The sequence below is a fragment of the Aethalodelphis obliquidens genome, unplaced genomic scaffold (genome assembly GCF_003676395.1).
Source record: "Aethalodelphis obliquidens isolate GAN/ISIS:26980383/991018 unplaced genomic scaffold, ASM367639v1 scaffold34, whole genome shotgun sequence".
In the NCBI taxonomy this organism is placed as follows: Eukaryota; Metazoa; Chordata; class Mammalia; order Artiodactyla; family Delphinidae; genus Aethalodelphis; species Aethalodelphis obliquidens.
Window position 1 is genome coordinate 16,239,172 of NW_020837978.1, and position 13,078 is coordinate 16,252,249.

Consider the following 13,078-nt stretch of genomic DNA (forward strand, 5'->3'; position numbering starts at 1 on the left):
GTGCGTATTCTTCGTCCCTCCATGATGTGTTGCCTGTACATCTTTCTGTCGCGTTAGGGCATTTTACCTGATGCTGTGTTGTTTATGTTCTTTTACATCTCATCTCATCCGTTATAAACCAGAAGCTCGTTGAGTGTAAAGTGCCTGTCTTCCTCTTACTGTGGTCCCTTAAACACTCACTATCATGTCTTAGACGTGCTTAATAATTAAGTAATTGAATCACATTACTGGAAGCCAGCTTTCTTTTTTTTTTTAAATAAATTTATTTTATTTTTATTTATTTTTTGCTGCATTGGGTCTTTGTTGTTGCGTGCGGGCTTTCTCTAGTTGCGGCGAGCAGGGGCTACTCTTCGTTTTGGGTCGGTGCGCGGGCTTCTTACTGCGGTGGCTTCTCTTGTTGAGGAGCACGGGCTCTAGGCATGCAGGCTTCAGTTGTTGTGACTTGCGGGCTCAGTAGTTGTGGCTTGCGGGCTCTAGAGTGCATGCTCAGTAGTTGTGGTACACAGGCTTAGCTGTTCTGCGGCATGTGGGATCTTCCTGGACCAGGGCTCGAACCCGTGTCCCCTGCATTGGCAGGGAGCTTCTTAACCACTGCGCCACCAGGGAAACCCTGGAAGCCAGCTTTTTAATTTGGATTTAATAATTGGTGACCTCACAGACCCTTGAACATTTGGCAGTGATTCTAGGTGCATAGCTAAAGTTTGGGAAGAAACCAGATGTTATTTCCTTGTACATGTTATTAATGTAAATGGAAAGATTTTTTTGTTTGATAAGGTATTTCACATTTACTACAAGAAAACTATTTGTGTGCAATGGTGTGCTTGGTACTGATTAAAAAAAAAAAAAAGTAAAACCAAGTGGCAGAGCCAGGCAGTAATTCTCTTGGATACGTTAAGCAATCTACCAACGTCAGATTTTCTTGATTCTCTTAACAAGCTTTTTCAGGATTCCAAATGGAAAAGTTATACCAGAGTACTTAAAGAAGTTACGGAAGCGAAATGCTTATGGATGCTGTTAAACTAGTATTTTGTCCTCTGCCCGTTCGTTCATTTAATCATTCTCTGCACACTTCCCAGGGGTTTTGATGTGGCTGTTGATCACCCATAGCTAGTTCTGTTAACCATCCCCTGCCACCTTTTTTAGGCTTTCGGTTCTGAATTTGTAGCCTGGAAAAAGTTGACAGAAACAAAAAAGGCTGTCAGATATAGAGCCTTTTCACTTCATGGTGGTGTAGTCTAAAAGTTACAAGTCTGGAAACTGGACTGCTGATTCCCTTAGCTTTCTCAGTTGGTTTCAGAAACCTAGACATTGCCCGGGGTGGGGGGCTCAGAAACACAGTTGGTGTACAAAACACAATACCCGAGCAACCAGTGGGAAAAAGGTAACAAAGCATCACACGTCCCAAACCCACATACTTGAAGAAGAATTGAAGACTTAAAATTTTAGTATAAATGGGTAAAGAATATGAATCGTTTCTAGGAAAAGTTGTTAGCTCTGCTTGGTTTACCACTGTCTTCTAGCACAGAATCAATGTTTGCTGTATGCATGTGCCCAGACAAATGAGTAACACCCACATAAAATACATCCCAACTTCCTCCTAAGTAAAGAAATGCCTAATATAAAATAACCAGACATGTATACCTTTGAACCAACGTTTCTACTTCTTAGAATTTATATTAGGGAAATTTAGCATAGCTTTCGCATCTAGGTTTTTATAATCCAGAAATACTGTCTCAAATATTCAAAGATTATCCATCCACATGTATTTGTACGTGTATGTGTGTGCATATGTCTATATGCATGTGTATTGTGAAAAAATTTGTAATAGTGAAAAATTGGAAATAACCTAAATGCCTATCAGAACACAAATAGTTAAGCTATAGTATACCCACATTGTAACCTTTATAAAGGATGAGGTTCCACTGCTGGGTGTATATCTAGGATATATAAATACTAATTCAAAGAGATATGTGCATCCCCAATGTTCTTAGCAGCATTGTTTGCAATTGCCAATATAAGGAAGCAACCTGAGTGTCCCTCAGCAACTGAATGGATAAAGAAGATGTGGTGTATAGACACACACACACACACACACACACACACACACACACACAATGGAATACTACTCAGCCATAAAAAAGAACAAATTTGTGCCATTTGTAACAATAGGGATGGACATGGAAGCTATTATCCTAAGTGAAATAAGTCAGAGAAAGACAAATACTGTATGATATCACTTATATGTGGAATCTAAAAAATAAAACAAACTAGTGAATTTAACAAAAAATAACAGATACATAAAACAAGTGGTTACCAGTGGGGAGAAGGAAGGGGTTCGGGCAAGATAGGGGTAAGGGATTAAGAGGTACAAACTACTATGTATAAAGTTAAATAAGCTATAAGCTATTGGGGATATATTGTATAACATGGGGAATATAGCCAGTATTTTATAATAACTATAAATGGTGTATAACCTTTAAAAATTGTGAATCACTATGTTGTACACCTGTAACTTCAATAATACTTAAACTAAACTTCAATTGAAAAAATAAAAATAAAATACAAAAAAAAAGGGGTGAGGCTGATCTTTAACTAAAGAAACAAAAGGAAAGATACACAAGGTGTATTGGATGGAAGTTGTAAAACAAAATATTGTTTCATCTTTGTGTATTTATAGTGAACAGAGGTCTAGTTATACATCATACCTGCATATGAGAGGGAGTGTCTGGACATAAGCATAAATATAAGTTGTAGACAGTCTCTGAGGAACAGAAGTGAGATGTGTGAATTCTCAGGATAGACGGAGTATTATACCTTCTATTTCTTACTTTTCTGTTCAATTTTTTCAATGTATATTTTACTTTTATACTAGACAAAAGACTGGGAAATCATGTATTATGTTTTAATATTAATATTTAAAATAATGAATGATTTAAAATAATTGAATGGCTAATGTCTATCTGGAAAATGTGGTTTTCAAGAACGATTTATATCCTTGAATATTCTATATAAGTAAAATTTTTTGTTTTATAATGAGGCTGTAATGAAAGACATTATCAGATTGGACTGCCATTGTGTTGTTTATGGTGTGTTAAATAGACACATAGTTCAGAAGTCTTATTATAATGCATTTTTTTGAAGCAGTTGTAAGAAAATCCTGTTTGATGCTAGATGGTCATGTTATGTTTTAGGGAACTTACGTGCACTAACATCAGTTTCCAAGGGTACGCTTGTGAGGAAAAGAATTAACACTGTTTTCTCTTCAATCTTTTAGAAAAGCTCAAGAGGAGAACAAGAAAGTAGTGCTTGCTGGATGTGTTCCTCAAGCGCAGCCTCGCCAGGACTACCTTAAAGGGCTGAGCATCATAGGGGTAAGCTTGCACCTGATAGGAAAAAAGACAGTCCTACATTGTTAAAACTTGTCATGGCTCCACATTTTATTTTCTATGTCTAGGTTATTTACAAGCTAGGTTACACTTCTGGCTGTCCTTAACATACTTTCCCTGTTGCCACGGAAACTTTGTCACGTCTGTGTAACATCTGAACCTACTGCGAAAACATGTTCTAGTTTCTCTCATTTAAAAAGAAAAAATTACACAATAAAAAGCCATAGTATGGAATTTAAGGTCGTTAATTATAACCTGATCTTTATCTGTGTGTCCAGCACTATCTCTTGCCATATCATACTATATAGGTGTCTTTTTTGGAATGTCCCACTTCCATCTTACTCATCCCCCAAGACGCGGCTTCACCATTACCCCTTCTCTCAGCCTGACCTGACTGCTCTGCGCAGGCCTCGATAATCCTGTCTCTGGGTTCCTTTCACTTACTATGCAGTTACCTTTCATTTGATCTCTCAGCATTTCACAGAGTTGTATTTTTGGGGTTAACTTATGTGGTTTTTTGAATACAGCCCACCTCTCTTTTTGAATTATTAGCTCCACGCTGACAGCTTTTCAGTCTTTTTTTAAACGCCCACCACGTTTCTCCAGCCTTTGCCAAGGTGCCTGAAATACAGTAGGCATCCTTTCAATCAGTGTTTGGTGACTGACTGAATGAAAGAAGCTTCCTTTTGTACTTCTGTTGTTGGTGTGCTTCTTTCCCTGTTGGGCAGTAAGTTCTGTGAAGTCAGGGGATGACTACTTCCTATAATATCTTTCTTATTCTTTGTGGACATCACTGTTCACAAATGCCCAGAGGGAGTTAGCATTCAGACAGTACTTGTTGACCAAATGGTGGTGTTTCATCCTTCCCACCATTCTGTTATAGCTGTACTCACTGTGGTTAGTAATGATCTTCTTTTAAAGAGGCTCTATTAATTTAAAAATATATATAAAAATATTGTATGCTCATAGAAAAAATTGTATGAAAAATTGGCATCTGGATTGAGACTTATTGGAGTTTTTTCCTTATTTGATGTACTATTGATAGGTTCTTTTTTTAATATAATTATAATTACCTCTGGAAGGTTTGCTGTATTTTTTTTTTGTTTTAGAAGATGTTGGGGGTAGGAGTTTATTAATTAATTAATTCATTAATTAATTTTTGCTGTGTTAGGTCTTCGTTTCTGTGCGAGGGCTTTCTCTAGTTGTGGCAAGCGGGGGCCAGTCTTCATCGCGGTGCGCAGGCCTCTCGCTGTGGCGGCCTCTCTTGTTGCGGAGCACAGGCTCCAGACGCGCAGGCTCAGTAGTTGTGGCTCACGGGCCTAGTTGCTCCACGGCATGTGGGATCCTCCCAGACCAGGGCTGGAACCCGTGTCCCTTGCATTAGCAGGCAGACTCTCAACCACTGCACCACCAGGGAAGCCCAATTGATAGGTTCTTATACTGTATTCTCAGTGTAGTGAACTTGTTTTCTGCTGTGAAGTCCTTGCCCCATTGGCAAATTTAATAATCTTTGAACAAACATTCTCATGTTAAACAAACAGAACCTGAATGTTTGGGAACTTTAGTTTGTTTTCACCACTTGTCTGTTTACATTTTGATTTCTCTTGATTTAAGGAATGAACTGAATATGGACTCCTGAGTTATCTTTTCATGTGAGACTAACTTTCTCCATAAACATAATCCTGCTGTGTTAGGGAAATAGAAAACTAGTTAGAATTCTGTTTTAGAGATAAAGCGTGGTAAAAGCTTAGAATTCATCTTTGAATTCATCTCAAGGAATTAAGTTCCCAGAATAGTAGAATTTCTGTAGTATGGCAGAAGTCTCTTCTCTGTGTACATTATGGTAACATTTCCCTGAACTCCACTGTGTATTGTGAAGAGCTTAGTGTATGTGAGTATATTGGGGAGATTCTCAAGATGGTGGGAGAGAGGATGCCCAGCGCTGGTGATACGGAACACTATTTTTAGGGATGATGTAAACTCGTGTGTATAGCCAATAAACATTTTTTTCCCCATTTAATCTAGCATGCTTTCTGTTTTGTCTCATTTTATTACCCTTAAAATTCTTTATATTTATTTAGCTTCTTTATAATTGGAGAAACAATACATGTTTGAAAAAGTGAATAGAAAGAAAATTCATAATCCTCTCACCCTAACACAATAATTCTCCCCTTCAGACTTTTAACCTCTGCATATTTTACTTAATTGTAATCTCAAAACTATTTTGTGTCCTTATTTTTCCATGAGCTCTTTAACCATTTTAAGTCCTGTGTTAATTTTCTGCTGAAGGGTATACCATAAGTTACTTAACTGTTCTTAATTGTTGGATATAAGTAGTTTTCTAATTTTTAGGAAATGTACATCATACAATAATGCTCATAAAGGGCTTTTTAAATTTAAGATCAGTATATTGTGAAAAGTTTCCAAAAGTAGAATTGCACTAACAATAACAACATTTTGGGGTTGTAGTTTAATTATATCTTCAGCATTTGGTATTATTACTAAAGTATAAGATTGTTCTTTGTCAACATCATTTTATAGAGCATTTTTATCTGTGGCAACTATATGACATCTATCATAACTGACACTTTATATATAAAAATTATGTACAGGAGAACTGAAAATTTTGAAGAAAATTTGGAGAAGGAAACCAATATTATTTATAATTGGTATTTCGAGAGATCTATTTCTGAATATAATTGTTGAACTGCTACAAAATCAGAAACCTTCTGAAACATAGTGAGTTATAGTCAAGTAAAGAAATGAATTAGAGGCTTCCCTGGTGGCACAGTGGTTAAGAATCTACCTGCCAATGCAGGGGACATGGGTTCGAGCCCTGGTCTGGGAAGATCCCACATGCCACAGAGCAACTAAGCCTGTGAGCCCCAACTACTGAGCCTGCACTCTAGAGCCTGCGAGTGACAACTACTGAACCCGTGTGCTACAACTACTGAAGCCCGCGCGCCTAGAGCCTGTGCTCTGCAACAAGAGAAGCCACCACAATGAGAAACCCACGCACCGCAATGAAGAGTAGCCCCTGCTGCAACTAGAGAAAACCCTTGTGCAGCAATGAACATCCAACACAGCCAAAAATAAATAAATTTATTTTTTAAAAAAGAAATATACTGGTTTACACAAAGGAAAAACAATTCTGAAGTGTAAAAAAAAATATGAAGGTGTTTAAATTCATTGACTTGGGAACCTGTTTTTTAGGAGGATGTTTAGAATTGTATTGCACAGTTGATTTACAGGCTGTGTGAAAACTGTTATTCCTTCACAGAGTCTCTGTGATGGGAGAGCGTTAATAGAAGTCGAAGGAAGACCAGCTGTAACTGTATTATGTGCTTTCACCTCCTGCTAGGATTTGTCTGTGTTGTGCCACATACAGGGAGGATGGTCTGCTCTGTTGACCAAGTGATCGAAATAAAAGGCTGCCTTTAGATGGTGAGCAAGGTACTTACTGCACACTTGAGTTAAAAAGACAAGTCTGGGGCTTCCCTGGTGGCGCAGTGGTTGGGAGTCCGCCTGCCGATGCAGGGGGCGCGGGTTCGTGCCCCGGTCCGGGAGGATCCCGCGTGCCGCGGGGCGGCTGGGCCCGTGGGCCATGGCCGCTGAGCCTGCGCGTCCGGAGCCTGTGCTCCACAACGGGAGAGGCCGCGGCAGTGAGAGGCCGCGGCAGTGAGAGGCCCGCGTACCGCAAAAAAAAAAAAAGACAAGCCTGTCCCATGTTTGCAGGTGCTCCTGGGGTAAGCATTTAAGAAGATGTTTAATAAGGAAGAATGATATTTGTTACCATCATAACGTTAATTTCCACCCATATCAACCTTTAGAAATGGGACAGTTAATTTGTTTCCATAATCAGAGAGAGCAGTGTGGTGAGGGCACTTAGTAATTGGTGATTTGACTCCTGGGCTTTATATTATCATCTGTCGTAATGTCTCCTGAATCTAGTTGTGATTAATATTATCTGTGTGGTGGAACGGAGAAAGAAAATAACAGAATATCAACCAGAAGTAATACCTATCAACCTCTGGGTCCAGAAGAACTGGCTTTGGTGGCAGTAATCTGTAGGCTTCTCCCATCCGGGTTTTTTTTTATAGCAGGAGAGGAGAAAGAACAGATTTGAAAACGTATATGTGTTGGATAGAAAGACCTTTTATTAACCAAAACGTTTTCACTAGCATGATTAAATGAAGTTTATATCTAGAATATAAATGTATAAAAAGATGAATTTATAGGTAATCAGTGCAGAATCAAGATCTTTTTCATTTTTATGGGATCTTGAAACATTTTACCTTACAGTGAAAATTTTCATTTCTCTCTTTTTTTCAAATAAAATTCATTCATTCATTCATTCATTTATTTTTGGCTGCATTGGGTCTTCATCACTGTGTGCAGGCTTTCTCTAGTTGCGGCTTGCGGGCTCTAGAGCACAGCGTCAGTAGTTGTGGTGCACGGGCTTAGGTGCTCCACGGCATGTGGGATCTTCCCAGACCAGGGCTCAAATCCGTGTCCCCTATATTGGCAGGTGGATTCTTAACCACTGCACCACCAGGGAAGTCCCTTCATTTCTCTTTTGACAAATACTTATGGTTAACTGTTCACCTTGGAAGCAGTTTTCATGCAATGTCACTTTTTTTTTTTAAATCACTGCTCTTATTTGTTTACATTGGTTACTCTGTGTCTAGCTGTAGGTAGTTCCAAGATGTTGTGACTGTACCTATTGAATGCTACTTTTCTTCTCTCTAGTTTGTTTTTTGGCAGGAAAGTTTCTTATAGCATAGTCAACCAGAAAGGATGTTCTGTTTTAAAGTCTGGTAGCAAAAAAGAATAATAGACTTCAGAGCTCAGAAAGCCAGGCTTTAAATCCCAGGGCTGCCACATTATTGCTTTTTTCTATTCAGCTAGTACTTACTGAGTGCCTACTAAGTGCTAGCTACTGTTCTAGGTGCTAGGAATGCAGCGGTATATAAAATCACCAAAGATCCCTGTCCCCATAGAGCTTGCATTCTAGTTCTTGGGGAGAGAAATCTGATTTGAGCCTAGAACATCTTCAACCTTCTGGAGAGTGTGGTGGGATGGGTCCCTAGATGATGGGGAGATTGATTAGTTGGGAATTTCTCTGTAAGGTTCAGATGGAAATACACTTTGTGTCCATCAACTGGGAGTTGTGTTAGGAATAGATGGCTGAAATAGTATTTATTTGCTTGAGTTCTGCTTAAGGTAGTGTTATTTCTCAGTTCTTATAGTAGTCATTATTGATAGGCATGACATTTATTAGGAAGGTTGGTTTTTATTCTGTTACAGGAAAGCATGTTTACAGAATTGTACATTTTGTGTAGGTTTTCTGAGCTAATAAAGACTGTATCTGAAATTGGTCTTGGCATTGATTCATTAGGCTTATCTTTGTATAATATCTCTAGAAATCCTAAATAAACTGTGAATTAATAAACAGGTTGTAACATTTAAAAACATTTTTAAAACATGCAGTTCAAAGCAGAATACAGTTAGATGCTGAAAATTTGTATGACAGAACTTCCTGATGTGCCAGCTGTGAGCCCTGCAGGCAGATGCATATTTCCTTTGGACAGCTGAACAAAAATGTGGTTTAACGCAGGTGTCCACTTATCTCAGAGACTCTTACCAGGTTGATCTGCAGTGGTTTAAACATCTTTTCAGGCAGGCTGCTCTAATCCTGAAAAGTCAGACAGCATGATGGCTCTTTCATACGTGAATGTTAATTTTGAAAATTATGTGTATAAATAAAGCAGCATTTGAAAGAGGATACGTTTTAGAACATTTCTATCATATTACTGTATTCCAGAAGGTAAATAAATTCATGAAATGGAATAATGTCACGGTAATGGTGGCATCGATATTGAGGGCAAAATTTTAGAAACTGTCCTTCTCCTATTTGTCTCTACTTCATGTCTTCTGATATTTCTTCTTGTCATATTCCATTTTTTTTACCTTTAATTATCAAAATGGCAGTATTGTAACAGAATGACATGTAGATTTAAAAGCCCATTCATTTTTTTACCTTCCTAGATCTGTTGTTTTTACTTTTTCATGGCTTCCTCTAATTTTATCTATATGTGTATACATTTTTCACCTACTGAATTATAAAAAGGTAGTCTAGCATACTAGGAGGAGCATGGATTTAGGAGCTAGGTTACACAGGTTCATATCCCTGCTCCACCACTTATTAGCTGTGTGACCTTGTACAAGTTACTTAACCTCTCTGTGCCTCAGTTTCTTCATCATAGAATGGAGATAATAATAGAACCTAACTCCGAGTTTTGTAAGGGTTAAAGTATTTAATACACGTGATGTGCTTAGCATGGTCCCTGGCACATAGTTAGTGCTCTGTATTAGCATTTTTAAAAAAATTTAATTATCTTACTAGTAGAGTTAACACTGAGCACAGCTGTGTGCCTGGAATGAAACTATTTGCTAGAGATACAGAGCTGAATAAAACTTGTCTGTCCTTAAAGACAGTAAAATCTGAGGAGAGCTGCAAATAATCATGATAAATATGCATAGGGATAAAGTCTGGTGGGCACACAGAGGTTGAAACCATTCTTGACCAGGGTTTCAAAGGATGAGTAGTGGTTTGATGAATGGAGAAAGGAAACAGGGCTTTTGAGCAGAAGCAGTAATGTATCTAAGGAAAAGCATGTGTGCTTAAGGGTGCCTGGAAGGGAGAAGGAATAGCAAGAAGTGCACCCTGATTTGAGTGTAATTTGGAGGCGCTAATTTTAAGAGGTGTAGCTTGGAGTAGTGCAGATGAGTAATAAATAGGGTGGAAAGAAAGAGTTTGCATTCAGTGAAATGCTTAAGTCAGAATCAACATGACAGGGTGAAAGACTGAGGGAGGGTAGGGGTAAGATAGTGTGAAAAGGTAAGTGTCAGAAGCAGTATAATCTAGTGGTTATTTCTATATGCCCTTTATTCATTATATGTTAATTATTTTCTTGTATGTTATTGATACTAATTTTTTTGTTATTTTAAGTACAATTTATTGAAATATAATTAACATGTAATGAAATCACCTCTGATGAATTTCGTACAGAACATTTCCATTGCACCTGAAATTTCCCTTGTCTCCTTCTGTGGTCAGCTCCCCCAACTCCCACCCCCAGCAAACAGTAAACACAGTCCTCGGAAACCACTGTTCTGATTTCTGTCCCTATAGTTTTGCCTTTTTCAGAATGTCAAATAAATGGAATTATAGGCATACCTCAGAAATATTTTGGGTTTGGTTCCAGACCACTGCAATAAAGCAAACATCACAGTAAAGCAAGTCACATGATCTTTTTGCTTTTCAAGCATATATAAAAGTTGTGTTTACACCATACTGTAGTCTCTTAAGTGTGCAATAGCATTATGTCTAAAAAATATATTCATACCTTAATTTTATTTTATTTAAAAAAATATTTACTTGGCTGTGCTGGGTCTTAGTTGCGGCAGGTGGGATCTTCACTGGGGCATGCGGGATCTTTAGTTGCGGCACGCGGGATCTTTAGATGGGGGTGTGCGGGATCTAGTTCCCTGACCAGGGATCGAACCCGGGCCCCCTGCATTGGGAGCATGGAGTCTTAACCACTGGACCAGCAGGGAAGTCCCCATACCTTCATTTTAAATAATGCTTTATTATTAAAAAATGCTAAGCATCATCTGAGCCTTCAGTGAGTCACAGTCTTTTGAGGGGTGGAGGCTCTTACCTTAGTGTTGATGGCTGCTGACCGATGAGGGTGGTGATTACTGAAGAGGGGTGGCTGTGGCCGTTTCTTAAAATAAGAGAACACTGAAGTTTGCTGCATCGACTGACTCTTCCTTTCATGAACAGTTTCTCTGCAGCCTGCAGTACTATTTGATAGCATTTTACCCACAGTAGAACTTTCAAAATTGGAGTCAGTTCTGTCAAATCCTGCTTCTTTGTCAACTAAGTTTATGTAATAGTCTAAATCCTTTTTTGTCATTTCAGTAATCAATTAAGTTTGCTATCTTATGTGGGCGCCATTCATGCTGCCCTAAATTAATTACAGTAGTGACATTAAAGACCACTTATCACACATCACCACAACAAATATAATAATGAAAAAGTTTGAAGTATTGTGAGGATCACCAAAATGTGACACAGAGACAGGAAGTGAGCAAATGCTGCTGGAAAAATGCTGCCAATAGACTTGCTCCATGCAGGGTTGCCACAAACCTTCAATTTATAAAAAACTCAGTATTTGGAAAGTGCTGTAAAGTGAAGCGCAAAGAAACTTTGTTTCTTTTTTCACTTAGCATGATTCATTCAGTATTCATACATGTTGTGATTATTATTATTTTTTTAACATCTTTATTGGGGTATAATTGCTTTACAATGGTATGTTAGTTTCTGCTTTACAACAAAGTGAATCAGTTATACATATACATATATCCCCATATCTCTTCCCTCTTACATCTCCCTCCCTCCCACCCTCTCTATCCCACCCTTCTAGCTGGTCACAAAGCACCGAGCTGATTTCCCTGTGCTATGTGACTGCTTCCCACTAGCTATCTATTTTACATTTTGTTGTGATTATTAATAGTTTGTTACTTTTTATTGTATGGAATTATTTCACTGTATGGATGGATCACAGTTTGTCTATACATTTAGCAAGTTGATGGAAAGTTGTGTTGTTTCCAGTTTGGGGCTATGAAGAATAAAGCTGCTGTAAACATTCGTGCACAGGTCTTTGTGTGAATTATGTTTGCATTCTCTTGGGTGAATACCTAGGAATGGTATTGCTTGGTCATATGGTCAGCATCTGCTCAGCCTTTTAAAAATTGCCAAAGTGTTTTCCAAAACAGCTATACTATTTTGCATTTCCACCAGCAGTTCATTTGCTTCACATCTTGACCAAAGCTTGGTACTCCCAGTTTAATTTTAGCTGTTGTGCTAGGAATGAGTAGTATCTCATTGTGATTTTAATTTGTTTTCTCTGTTGGCTAATGATGTTGAGCATATTTTCTGTGATTGTTTAATATCCATAAATCTTTGATAAAGTTTTATCACCTTCCCCTCTTTTTTGGTGACCTTAAGTTAGGAAACTGTTTCTTAGGTAGCCACATACAGCTATTTCTTAGGACACAGAAGAAAAGAAATTGATAAATTGGACTTCATCAAAATTAATTCCTTTGGCTCCCCCAAAGATACTGTTAAGATGAAAAGATAAGCCAGGGATTGGGAGAAAACATTTCCAAAACACATATCTCCTAAAGGGTTTATACCAGAATATCTAAAGGACTCCTACAACTCAACAGCAGGGAATCTATTTTAACTTGGGAAAATTTGTGTGTCTCTTTATCATTATTTTTCATTGCCTTTTAAAATTTTGATATATTAGAAACTTGGAATTTGAGGGAGAGGGGAATGAGTGGGTAATTTCTCCTGTGGTTTCAAAACTTAAAATTTACGTTTCCAGGATCGAGGAACAGGTCTGATAAAGTATATATTTTTTCTTTTTCTTTTAGACCTTTTTTTTTTTTTTTAATTATGGAAAGGATTTGTTCAGCTCTTCGCTCTGTCTGCAGTTTACTGTGGTGGACACTTACAAGCTCCACAAAGCCAGGGATTCTGTTTGCTATTATTTTACAGCTTTACTTTTTGTTGTTTTTGCGGTGTGCGGGCCTCTCACTGCTGTGGCCTCTCCGCTGTG

General features: G+C 38.1%; 1 protein-coding gene across 6 annotated transcripts in view; it reads left to right on the forward strand.

Moving 5' to 3' along the window:
* CDKAL1 (CDKAL1 threonylcarbamoyladenosine tRNA methylthiotransferase) overlaps positions 1-13,078 on the forward strand; it is a 665,364-nt gene that overhangs the window by 162,556 nt on the left and 489,730 nt on the right. For all 6 annotated transcript variants that reach the window (XM_027128491.1, XM_027128492.1, XM_027128496.1 and 3 more), the window contains one exon: positions 3,275-3,371. In XM_027128491.1, coding sequence (XP_026984292.1) covers positions 3,275-3,371 — 97 coding nt within the window. The remainder of the gene's footprint in view (positions 1-3,274; positions 3,372-13,078) is intronic.